The sequence below is a fragment of the Bos taurus genome, chromosome 13 (assembly GCF_002263795.3).
Source record: "Bos taurus isolate L1 Dominette 01449 registration number 42190680 breed Hereford chromosome 13, ARS-UCD2.0, whole genome shotgun sequence".
Taxonomy (NCBI): domain Eukaryota; kingdom Metazoa; phylum Chordata; class Mammalia; order Artiodactyla; family Bovidae; genus Bos; species Bos taurus.
The window spans coordinates 30,198,650-30,212,321 of record NC_037340.1 but is presented as its reverse complement, the minus strand read 5'-3'; the positions used below and the strand labels follow the sequence as shown (position 1 = coordinate 30,212,321).

General features: G+C 37.1%; 1 protein-coding gene across 1 annotated transcript in view; it reads left to right on the top strand.

Annotated features, from left to right (window-relative positions):
* The window catches only part of ITGA8 (integrin subunit alpha 8), a 189,263-nt gene that overhangs the window by 30,286 nt on the left and 145,305 nt on the right, over positions 1–13,672 (top strand). The window contains exons 4-7 of the mRNA XM_002692081.7: positions 1,567–1,690; positions 7,427–7,488; positions 8,970–9,015; positions 12,261–12,386. Of these exons, the coding sequence (XP_002692127.1) occupies positions 1,567–1,690; positions 7,427–7,488; positions 8,970–9,015; positions 12,261–12,386 (358 nt within the window). The remainder of the gene's footprint in view (positions 1–1,566; positions 1,691–7,426; positions 7,489–8,969; positions 9,016–12,260; positions 12,387–13,672) is intronic.

Genomic DNA, 13,672 nt, shown 5'->3' with positions numbered 1-13,672 from the left:
AAATATTCTATGGTGGTGTGGAAAGTGAGGCGAATTGGCTTATACTGAGTCACATAGGTAGTGCTTTCCCTGTTCAAACTCCTTTTTAGCATTCCACATTATGTTAAATACACCAGGGCTTCCCTGGTGGCGCAGAGGTTAAAGCATCTGCCTGCAATGCAGGAGACGTGGATTCGATCCCTAGGTTGGGAAGATCCCCTGGAGAAGGAAATGGCAACCCACTCCAGTATTCTTGCCTGGAAAATCCCATGGACAGAGGAGCCTGGTGGGCTACAGTCCATGGCGTAGCAAAGAGTCGGACACGACTGACTGACTTCACTTTCACTTTCATTATGTTAAATGTCTTAACCATATACCTTCTCAGATCACTAATAGGGCCCTAAGTTAAGAAACTTAGATGAGTCAGAGAGTTTTTCAGTATTGGCCAAGACATTACAATCTAGAAGAAGACAAAAAAACAAAAACAAAAACCCCAAACTTAAGTTTTTGAGCAAAGATAATTTATATTCTTAAGTAAGAAGGGTGCTACTTTGTAAAGTAATCTTTACTAAAAGTCGTTACACATTAGACTAATTACCAAGGATGTGTTTGGAATCATGAAAAGACTTTAAAATTGGGATCTGCCTTCCATTTTATGGCATTGTTTCAAGTGTGATGTCATCAAATTTGGAGAAAAGCTAGTGGTTCCATATTCTAGAAAAATATGTATTTCTATATCCTTAGAAGTGAGCACTTGAATATTCAGAAAAGAACACAAGCTAGCAAAATAGAAGTCAAAAAGGTGCATGTGTTTTTATGGCTTCTCTTGTTCCTAGCACAGTGTTCTCTGCTTAAAGAGGATTTCATGTATCATCTTTTATATCTGATAATCTTTCCAATATCATGCTGTTGTTATAATCCAAGCTTCTGAAGAAGCAACCAGAGGATTTCACTCAAGAATCATATTTTTCTTACCATTATTTAATTTTTGTTTTGTCATGAATAAAAATCATTAAATGAAAAATAAGCCCACTGTGATAAGGGGGTATCAGTCCAAATGTAAGTCATCATTTAAAAAAAATAATCAGATACACCCTCACTGATAAACCAGGGGAATCCACAAAACAGAGGTTTATAACCTCATCATCTTTTGATTTGAAAAGAGTTTTCTTCAAGTAAAAATTAGACAAAGAAAGAAACTAGTTCTTATTTTAAGACATTGCACTAATTCATTCACTGTTTAAATGGTCATTTGCTTTTATGCAGATCCAATTTTAAAAAAAAGAACATATGAGTCCTTTACCTTTCATAAATATTTACTTTTGTCAGGCTACTTTTATTTGATTTAAAATCCTGTGGGACAAAAATCTCATTCTTTTGTATATGTTTAATTTGTTCCAATTCTATGGAGTATTAGTTGAGAAATTGACTTAGGAAGTTTAATTAATTCTGACTACCAAGGTACTCATTAGCATACTGGAGGCCAGTTAAGTCATCTAATAATTTAGCATTGTTTGTTACAAATTTAGGTCCATAGTATGTGGAATCTACATTAAAAAAATATTTATTGTCTTTGATGTTTCACAGGCTTGTGCTCCATTATATCACTGGAGAACTCTTAAACCAGCACCAGAAAAGGACCCAGTTGGCACTTGCTATGTAGCCATTCAGAATTTCAGTGCATATGCTGAGTACTCTCCTTGTCGGAACAGTAAGTTATTTTTATTCTTGAAACTGAACTTAGCTCACTAGTTTTTCTGCAGTAGCCAATGCAGGTGATCCTTAAACACCACTGCCAAGGGAAAAAAGCATTGGCATAAAAGACTGACAGTCTTACAGGAGGCCTTGCTGCGACATGGGAACCAGAACATGGAATCCTGCTGATCCTCTTCTGTATTTTAGAAAATTTCTGTTTCTAATTATTCTGCAGTCAAATTGATTGGCTCCTTATTTTAGGCCTTAAGCTCTCCGTCTTTATTCAAAACTCACTCTGCATTTGAAAAATACTAACTGTCCACTTGCTAATTGCAGGAATGGTGTTAGTTAGCATGTTGACCTAGAGGCACGTGAGCAGGTCTCCATCTGGCCTGTGTTCTCACTGGCTGTTGTGTTCTTTGGCATCTGTGTACTCTGGTTGTCAGCATGATATACCTTCCTTCTTTATGTGTTTAATCCCATTTTTCAAAATATTCTGTACATTTGGAGTCCGTGTCTCATCTGGCAGTTCTGGGAATCTCCTGGTGAAGTATCCTTTAAAGCAAGCCTGTAAGCGCCATCTTCGGAGCACCGCTGTTCAACCACTTCTTTTGGGAATATCACACAAGGACCTTGGGACAGTACTCTGGATTCATGGATCTACTCAGAGTCCTTTTGTGAATGCTTCCACTTTCCTGTCATGTAGAGCATTGGGGTTTATCCGCAAGAAACCAGTGCATTTTTATTCTTATTCTTGATAATTCACAAGACCATGTTAGAGAAACAAATGGCATTGAAAAGAACATTCTGATGACTGATTTCAGGATATTGATTAAAAAAAAACTCAACCCAAATTAGATTCCCAAAACTATAAGTAAAGTTTACCTATTTCATGTGAATATTTTTAAATTTCAAGATTAATTTAGCCAGATAATGAGCAAATTGATATCAGAGATCAAACAGTGAAGTAAAGAATGGATCAGGGATATTAGAAGGTTCTTAAAGAGGCCTCTAAAATGTAGAGATCAAAGGGTCTGGGAATGAAATAGTTAATTCTGGGGGCTTGTGGATTTTGGTAAGGATTTTGGTAAGAAGATTATAACTTCCTGTTTTAAAAGACTGAAATAAACCAGGCACTTTCTCACATCTTGGCAAGTGTCAGCTGAATTGAATAATCAGTCAACTCAGAATTTTATTTTGAATGGCTTTAAAAGAGGTATTGCTCACAGGTAATAGACTCAATGATATCTATAGGTAATGAATTCAATGATGTCTGTGGTCTCAATGCTGAGCACTAATTAGTCTATTATTAAGGGAATAAAGCAGAGAACAAGAGAAAGCAAATCTCTGCCTTCAAAAAACATATTCTAGTTCAGAAGAGAGATAGCATATGTGTAATTAAGTAAGCTCAGGTCCAGCAATTCAACTTCTAGGTATTTATCCAAAAGAAATGAAATCACTGTCTTGAAAGGGTATCTGTACCCACATGTCCATTGCAGCATTATTTACGATTTCCAAGACATGGAAACCACCAAAGTTGTCATCAGTAGATGAGTGGATAAAGGAAATGTGGAATAGAAATTGGATATAGATATATACACAATGGAATATTATTCAGCCATAAAAAATAATAATAAAATCTTGCCATTGACAACAACATGCATGGGCATTACACTCAGTGAAATAAGTCAGATAGAAAAAGAAAAACATTCTGTTGATATCATATGCAGAATCTTAAAAAAAAACACAAACTCAGAAAAAAAGAGTACAGATGGGTGGTTGACAAGGTTGGGGTGTGGGCTAAACGGGTGAAGGTGGTCACAAAGCACAAACTTCCAGTTACAGGATATATCCTGGATGTAACTATAGTTAATGATCCCACATTGTACAGTTGAAAGTTGCTATGAGAGCAGATCTTAAGAGCTTTATAAAACTGTATGTGGTGGTGGATGTTAACTGCATTTACCACAGTAATCATTTCACAGTATATCCATATTATTGTTGTTGGACACTTTGGACTGATGTTATGTTAAATCAATTATATCTCAACAAAAAACTTTAAAAATAAATGTTTCTAATAAAACGTCAGGTAGTGAAAACTGCTACAGAGAAAAATATAGCAAAGCAAGAGAGTAGGGAGGGACATGCCTGGGTGGGGAGAGGAGCCTGTTTGGACAGGACGGTGGGAAGGGCTTCTCTTAGCAGTTGTGACAGCAGGAAAGCAGGGGCTTTCCAAGCACAGGCAACAGTCATTAAGAGGGATATTTCGTGTCACGTTCCACTCAAGGTGTTGTGCCCCTGGGTTCAATAAGAGGTCACTGTAGTAAGTCCCCTACATATGAACCTTCAAGTTGCAAACTTCCTAAAACGTGAATGTGGGTTTGCACGTCCAGTCACGTAAGTTAGGTCACACGTCTGGCATGCATTGGCACATGCACGCATGCTCTGCAAGTGGCTGTGCTTTTGTGTACTTTACTGTACAGTACAGTACAGTAGTACAGTGCCTTTATTTCAAGCCCAGGATATCTGGAAGCAAGTGTAAAAGCAGTGATGATGTAGCTGGTACTACTGCATTGTTAGATTAAAAATGTTTGATTTTTTGGTGGGTTTTTTTTTATGTGTTATTTGTGTGAAAAGTTTTATAAACCTATGACAGTGCAGTATTACATAGCCGATTGTCTTAGTTCAGTATCTAGGCTGTCTTTGTTGGACTTACATCTTACAAACAAATTGGGCTTACCAACACTGAGAACTGAACTTGTTGGATGTAGGGGACTTACTGTATTATTACGCTTAAGGTGAAAGTCAGGTAGAGCAATAAATTCTGAATTTATTCATACAATTAATGATAGAGCTTAGATTCAAACCTGAACTCGTTTCATCAATTTTTACACCCATCCATATCATATTTATCATGATTTACTAAAAATACCTCCCCATAGCAGTAAACTCTTATGGCTGAAATGACAAGTTCATCATTTGCATGCCTCCTGCCTCGATGACATATCTTATTCCAACCACCATCAAGGATGACTGTTTAGAAAACTTGTTACTGCTTCTTGTTCTGTCTTTTATCTGACTGCCCACGTGATAGGAAAGCTCAGATTAAAATACTGCACAAGACATCTAAACTTGTGGGATAAGAGTTCCAGGGGGAGTTTGAATTATTATCTAAAAATTTTAATTATAGTATGCTTGCATTTTGAATTACATGGGTACATTATGTTGCCAATTTATTTAGGACTTACTTTCCTAAAGAAAAGAATAGCTTGACAAAAGTAGTAGTGAAGTTTATGTTGAACTGAAGAATAACCAAACAAATGGCCAGGAATTCTTTCCTCTCTAGCACACAACTCCAATGTTCAACTCTCTCTTACTGGGAGTACTTCCTCTTCAAAGGCACCCAAGGAGCCCACTTCCTGTGTTCTCTGAGGAGTTCACAGTTCATTAACACAAAGCAGCTTGTTCATGAGTGTGTGGTCAGTATCACAGAACAGAAATATTACTTTCAAAAGAGGATTCCAAGAAGCCACTCATGTTCATTTCACACCACAAAGCCCCGTTACTGACACTTTGAGCATTTTGGTTGGTATTCCGCTCATTCATATTAATGACATGCCTGTCACTTTACGGTCATTCATAATTCAGGTGGTGAGAGTTTACACACACCCTTCCAATCTCCTTGGAAAGCAAACACATGAGAGCATCATTCCCTGAACTCCTGAGTTTACTCTGGGACATAATTGTCAAGTTCACAGATGCTCTGAAGTTCTGGGAAGAAAGATTCCTTCAGCTCTCATAAACTATAATTCTAAGAGAAAAACTTACTTTACAGAGAAAATAACCTCCCATTTCTATCATAATCACCACTTCAGTGTTTGAAATTAGTTATTTTCTTAATGGATTTTGTGAAAAATTTTTCTTTTTTCAATTTTTTTAGTTTCCTGTTTTGAAGCCAAGTGATTTCAAAGAATGGTCCTGTTTCTTCCTTTCTGAATAATTTACAATATTGAAAAAGTCAGAGTTGATTTTCAAAAGGATTTCTAAAAAGGTTTATGCATTAAAATGTATTTCTTAAATAGAGTCAAGATTACACATGTGTGTTTACATAATCATATATCATGTATTCATCTATATTTCTGAGTACATACAAGTATTTACATGGACTTCTAGAAGAATGGTACCTGGACATTTGAGGTTATACAGATGAGACTTTAAGGAACTCTGCAACATTCATAATTATGAACCAGAAATATAGTTATAAAATAAAATATATTGTAAGGTATTGTGCAGTAAACATCTGTTATAAGGATAGATCTGTTAACTATTTTCACCAGAAAAAAACAAACAAAAAAGCAATAGCTGTTTGGCGGGGGTGCACAGGAACCTTTTGGAGGTAATGAATATGTTTATTCCCTTGATTGTGGCAGTGGTATCGTGCTATCAGGCATGTGTCTAAACTCATCAAAATGTACACATTAAGATGTGCATTTTTGTATATTAAATATACCTCAGCAAAGCTGGAAAAATAGAACTTAGCCTAAAAGAGCCCACAAAACATCAATTGACATTTGAATTAAAAACAGATCGCAAAAAAAAAAAAAGCACAATAGAGTATATGAGGTAAAAAGTATTTTAAAATATAAAGGGAGCATCTGGAAAGAATGGCTGATGACAGTGCTAAAATTAGCTAAGAACTAACCAAAGAAAAGAAAAAACAGAAGACATTCTAGGAAAAGCTGCAAAGGCCAGATCCATTTCAGAAATCGTCTGCAACAAGCACATGTCCAGCCTATAAATTCTTCCTGTGATGATATGCATTTCCTTTCCTGCCCTCTTATTTTAGTTTCCATTCAGGAGTATCCTTGATAAGAAAGGGGTAATTATTTTCATGTTTGAATCTAACAGGATAATAACTGAGATTCCTTCCACTGAACTGTATTTTGGTTTTAATTTAAGTGCTTGAGAAATTGTAGATGGTCTTTTAAAGTGCGATTGACAAGTAGTACATTCTTCATTCTGATGTCCCAGGATTCTAATATGCTTGGAATCCACATGTTGACCTGCTTATGGTTTAAAAAGCTGTGTAATAAAATCCAATTGTACATTCACTTAGTGAATTGCATTGCAGAGAGTGTAAAATAAGCCATTGCTAGAGAGTGCTCTCTTTTGTGAACCCTAGTGTCCCTGTGAGATGCCTTGTAATCAGAAATGCAATGTCCAAATTTACCTAATGATAATAGAATAATTTGAAGTTCATTTTGTATGAGAGATCATGAAAATTAAAACTCTCATCAGCGCTCCCGGCAGAAAGTATCCACCCACGTGAGCCAGTTTAGCTCTCTTTTTTCTTGTAGCATTGCTTCAGTCAGAACACATGGGTGCCCTAGAAATACAGTCCTGCCATTTGGGAAACTTGGAACATAATTGAGAGAGGGACATACTATTTCTTCAAATAAACATGAGTTGTAAAACCTAGTATCATAACTTCGAGGAACATTATTCCTATTGATCTTAGTATAAAATGACAGTGCCATTTGGGATAAGAAAACAGATTGAACTCTTTAAGAAATTACTTAGAATAAATTTTTAAAATAAGTAATAGAACACATACATTTTAAATTTAGAAGTCTATAGGGAAAACAAGAGCGTATCCTTGTTATTAAAAATATAAAATATATTAGAATTTAATTATTAAAAATATATCTTGGGAATGATAGCATTATATATTTGTATCTTTTGATCATTCCAGGCAATGCTGATCCTGAAGGCCAGGGTTACTGCCAAGCAGGATTTAGTCTGGATTTTTATAAGGTAAATTCTTTTGGTCTTATAGCTTCTAAAATTTATTTTATCTGTTTGATTTTTTTTTTTAATCCCCTGCCTCTCATTCCCACTTCTATCTACCCCCTAATAACTGCCACCATCAAAGGAACATTTAGGTATATAGCTAACCTGTTTTGGCAATTTCTTTAAGTTTTTTTGTTTGTAATAATCTATGTGTGTGATAATCTGTTAATAGAAAAGAAATACACAGGTTGAAAAACAACACCCTGTTTTTAAATGAAAATCACAAAAACTTAGTAAAGAAATATGTTTCTAAAAAGATCACAAGAATCTATAATTTTTATCTCAGCTGTAATTGGATGATTAGATTTCACATTACTGTTAAAATTCACATATCCTTTCACAAAATTAAAAACAGAGATATCTAGTAAGAATATTGGAGGCAAAGATGCCGTGGTTTTGAAAAAAATATAAATCTCAACATCTAAAATCTTACTTTCTTTGTCTTGTGTGTTTTTCCCCACTGAAAGTTAAGGATGCAGGATATGGAAGGTGGGGTGATAAGTAAAACGGAAAATTTTTATCTGGAGTTCTGACAGTCTCTCTTGGGGAAGGATGGGTCAATGGCACCCCACTCCAGTACTCTTGCCTGGAGGATCCCATGGATGGAGGAGCCTGGTAGGCTGCAGTCCATGACGTCGCTAAGAGTCGGACACAACTGAGTGACTTCACTTTCACTTTTTCACTTTCCTGCATTGGAGAAGGAAATGGCAACCCACTCCAGTGTTCTTGCCTGGAGAATCCCAGGGGCAGGAGAGCCTGGTGGGCTGACATCTATGGGGTCACACAGAGTCGGACACGACTGAAGTGACTTAGCAGCAGCAGCAGCAGGGAAAGATAGGCATTACTGTGACCTTGAAATAAACAGGAACCAATTTTTCTTTTCATTGCTATAGTCTAGAAAGACCATGTCTGCAGAACTGTGCATCATGAAACATGTAGATCTTTTGCTTACCTGAAAGTGTTAGTTGCTCAGTCGTGTCTGACTCTTGTAACCCCATGGACTGTAACCCGCCAGACTCCTCTGTCCATGGAATTCTCCAGGCAAGAATACTGGAGTGGGTTATCATTTCCTTCTCCAGGGGATCTTTCCAACCCAGGAATCGTACCCAGGTCTTCCACATTGCAGGAAGATTTTTTACCATCTGAGACACCAGGAAAGCCCTTTGCTTACCTGAGGCAGTGCCAAAAGCCTGAATATATATATTCTCAGGGGAGAAAGTTTTACTTACCTAATTGAATCTAATTAAAATTATTTAATGTGATAACACATAAATAACAAAGCTATAAAAGGAAAGAAAATGACTTGCATGACTCAGATATGAGGGCCTCTTTTAAAAATTACTTTATGTATGCAAATTGTCTGGGCAATGCTTATGAACAGTGATTTATCACCCTTTAAAAAAAATCTCAGTTTTTCAATTGTTGTTGCTGTTTCTGTTTTGTAGAATGGAGATCTTATAGTTGGAGGCCCTGGAAGTTTTTATTGGCAAGGTATGTCCTGTTAGAAGAGAAGAAATCTCCTTGGTTGTTTCTAACAAGGAAATGAAACAGAAGTAACATCAAGTGCTGACTTTTTATTATGTTAATTTTATCTCCAAATTGTTAGTTTCTCCAGTGAAGGAAGCATCATTTCATTTTGCATTGATACTTTGTGATATAAATGATACTTTACAGTACTGTGACAACTACATTCCTTTATTCATCAAATGCATATTGAGGCCATGCCAGACTTTGTGCTGGATGCTGAGGATACAGTAATGAGTAGGAACTTGCAGAGGTTACCATCTGGAACTTTTTGGCCAGCCTAATACTTGAGAAACTCCAGGCACGAGACTAGCAAGGAAAGGTATGTCAAGACAGGGCTGTGAGAGCATAGGAGGCTTCTCTGGGGTGGTCCCATGCAGGGGTGTCTTCTAAATGCTGGCTGACAGATGAAATATAACCTGTGCTCTGCAGTGAAAGCACCAAGTCCTAACCACTGGACGACCAGAGAAGTCCCATGAATATGTTTCTGTCTTTTGTAACTGAATAGGTGTAGGTGGATCCCAGTCCCTGAGATGGAGAACACTGGAAGACGGAAGACGATGGGTTGGGAGGGAGCTGGGGAAGGCAGATGATGAGTTTGCTTTTGGTTATGTTGAATATGAACATGTTTGAGATGTCCAAGACTTTTCATGTAAGTATTTAGATGTGTGAGCTTAAACTCAGAGAAGATAGCTAGGCTAAAATAAGAACTAGCATGCTGGTGATAGCTGAAGCCAGGAATGTGAATGGGATGCCTAAGGAGAGATTACAGAGAATACAGACAATTTGGCTGTCAAGTTTAGAATAAAGATAGAGTAGAATATGAGAGAGATGAATAGTTGAGTGAAGTGTTTTGTTGTTTTTTAATGGAAGACACCTGATAGTGTTTAAAAAGCCAATGTGAAAGATACAGGTGAGATCAATTTACGGTAAAATTTTACATGAAATTACTGTACTGTTTAGCTTAATTCGTAAGTATACAGACATGAACATCAAAGAATTAACCTTTGAAGTCTTTAAACATTATTTTGTAAACTGGAAAGTAATATACTTTGTGCAGTGGTTGAATAAAATGTGTGTATTTGAAAAGATTTTGTTCTTAATCACTTGATTAATTTCACATAATTCTTTCTTTACATTGAAAAAAGGATATGATCCCAATGATAGGCTGAAAATCAGCCATACCAAGGGCACGGGGATTTGTCTGAGACAGATACTTTAAATTTTTACTCAGTCTTAAGATTATAGAAGCAACTAAAGGAAATAAACAGTGTGTTCATGGAAAGAGGGAGAGGGTATTCAACTTTTACCCACAGAAAATTGGCACATTCTACAGACATTGTTCAGAAACGCATGTGTAAATACAATCATCTTAATATAAGAGCAGTCATTTCAGTCACGGCCACTTGGAGATAGTCATGGCCTGGTTTAACAGTTTTATTCTTTTGGAACTTCAAACAGAAAGACTGTGGGAATGGGTGAATTCCCAAGGAATAATTTGGCTTTAAATTTAATATTCAGTGTTAGTCTCTTGAAAGCAGTCCTCCAGTTTTCTCCCAAAGAACATGAGATCACACTTTTTCCGTAGATGTCCATAATAAATATGGGAATGCATAAAAGTTTTAGTGGAACATTGCTGGCCGTCTTTTTGATTCATGTCTATCTCAATACAATCGTGTTTCGAGACTTCTTATAGTGAATTTATTTGGGGAGATTAGCCAGTGTTCTTATCATATCAGTGTTGGTGGCCATGGATTCTCTTTTTGCTAAAACTCTGTATCTCACTGGGCCTCCCTGCTTTCCATTGTCTTACTTTTATGTTTTGTGCTTATATTTTAGCATAAAGTGTGAATGACTTAGAGATTATGGAATTTCTTCCTTTAGCTTAAGCTGATATGTTTTACAATCTATTAACTTAGTAAGTGATTTACAGCTAATACATCTGTACTCTGAGAGAACACAAAAAGTATTACTAGAAGGCCAAAAAGGACCTTGTTTGTAACGCAGAATATTCCAACAGCAAAACCACATGACCTTCGTGACTGTACTCAAGCTCTTTCCAGAGGTCCCCAACATTTTTTATGCCAAGGACCGGTTTCATGGAAGACAATTTTCCCACAGACTGGGGGTGGGGGATGGTTTCAGGATGATTTAAGCACAATAGAGTTCACACTCTTAGGAGAATCTAATGCCACCACTGATCTGACAGGAGGCAGAGCTCAATTGGTAATGTGAGCTATGGAGAGCAGCTATGAATACAGATGAAGCTTCACTTGATATCCTGCCTCTTACCTCGGGCTCAGAGACTCCTACTTTAGGTCAGAGTTGCCCCATCTGTAACAAGATATATTTTGGCTAGATGATCTCAAAGCTAGAGGATGTTTCCTATAGCCAGAACAGTCAAGAATAAAAATTTAGTCACGTAAATTTTGCCTACAGGTGTCTTCACTCTTAGATATGGTTATCATTTGGATGTGGAAGAAGTATGTAAAGGCAGGAGAAAACAGATACAGTTAAAGGGTACAGGATTAACAGATGCAGACTACTATATGTGAAAAAAATAAGTAACAAGAATATACTGGATAGCACAGGGAATTATACCCATTATCTTGTACTGATCTCTGAAATATTGAATCACTATGCTGCATGCCTGTAACTAACATAGTATTGTAAATCAACTATATTTTGATAGAAAGAAGGGGAAGGTGAGATGAATCGGGAGATTAGGATTGACATACATACTCTACCATGTGTAAAACAGATAGCTAGTGGGAAGCTGTGGGTAGCACAGGAAGCTCAGCTCAGTGCTGTGATGACCTAGAGGCGGGGGATGGTGGGGGTGGGGTGGGAAGGAGGTCCTAGAGGGGAGGGGATATTTGTATACACATAGCTGATTCACCTCATTGTACAGCAGAAACTAACACAACATTGAAAACAATTATACTCCAAGAAGAAAACAGAAAAAAAATGTTATGTAAAAAAATTACATAGTTCATCTTTGGTTCTTCTGTCAGCATGGAAAGCTCTAAGCAACTGCTAGTGACTTTACCTTGCAATTCTAGAGCAAGGCAGGGAAATTCACTGTCAAAAATGCAAAGCAATCTCATGATCATTTTCAAGAGCATGAGTGTTGTTCAAATGCCTTGTGTCTGCGTGGGGAGGGTCTGACTTGCGCATTCATTCAATTAACCTATTAATCTGTTCGAGCACAGGTCAGGTGATCACGGCCAGTATTGCAGATATCATTGCAAACTACTCATTCAAGGATATCCTAAGGAAATTGGCTGGAGAAAAGCAGACAGAAGTGGCTCCAGCTTCCTACGATGACAGTTACCTTGGTGAGATGCATTGCTTGAGATATTTGTGATATCTCAAAAGACAAGCATATGAAATGTTGAGGCAAATTTTATTCCTCACTCATTTGATAATATATGGCACCTTACGGAAATTTTCTTACTAGCTTCAAGTGGACTCTTAACTTTCTTGTCTTTTGATTCAGCTGTTACGTATAATCGACATAGTTTGATAGCTATTTTCTAGGCTCCCTGACAGTCTATTGTACATAAAATATTTTGCCAGTTGTAGATATTGTGTATCAGTGAGGATGCCCTGTGCTACCTGGGCAAAATGATGGTAGTCTTTTCCAGTTTCTAGAAAGAACAGAAAACTTTCCAGTTGCTGAAATGTTCTCAAAATGTGCAGCCACACAATGCCATTTCATCACTATTCTTTCTTTGGTATTGTAGTGGCATTTTGACTCCTAATGAACTTTAAAAAAGTGTAGTTCTCTTTTATCACCTTACCTCATTTTAGAGCCAAGTAAAATTCGTGGGGAATGATCATCGAAGGTTCAAGTACAAATTGACACTTGCTGTGGGTACTTGTCATCTACCTCTGCAAGGCTTAAATCATGTGCTGCTGCAGTTGCTGACCTTCAACACCCCCCTGAAAGGAGTTCAGGGTGGAGAGCAGAAATGAGGCACTGTACACTCTGGGAAAACTGGCAGAACAAGTCTTCAGATAATTAGATATTCTCAGGAGATGATTTTATGAGCCCCAGTTCCTGTATCTCCTCACATCTAGAAAAGCACGAAATTCCTTCATGGTGACGACTGCTCCTTTTGACTAGCAGAAACCTTCAGTGAAAAATTATGTGCTTGATTGCATATACTCCCCCTTCACCAAAATCACCTATATACTGACCTTCCTTCCTAGCTCTTTGGAGAGTTGCTCAGAGCTATCTGAAATGCTGTCTCCTGAGCTATAGTCCTCATTTTGCCCCAGATAAAACTTAATTTGCAACTCTCACATTGTGCATTTTTCTTAGGTCAGCAAAGGTATTAAGAAGTAGGCCTTGTTGGTGATCAGAAATAGCAAAACCTGAGCGTGAGAGTTAACCTTTTAGAGTAATGATATCTGATTATGATGAATCAGCAGCTCTTGAAATGCAAAGACCACCATTCACACGTAAAGATGGGCAATGGAGCGTTCCTACTTCTAAAAGGGACCTCAAATCCAATCACGTAGCCACACTCAGAAGGCGCAGATCTATTATACTTCTAAGATTTAGCGTACGTCTTGGCTTGATTAGTTTTTCTCTTCATAGAATTCTAGACTTTTATAT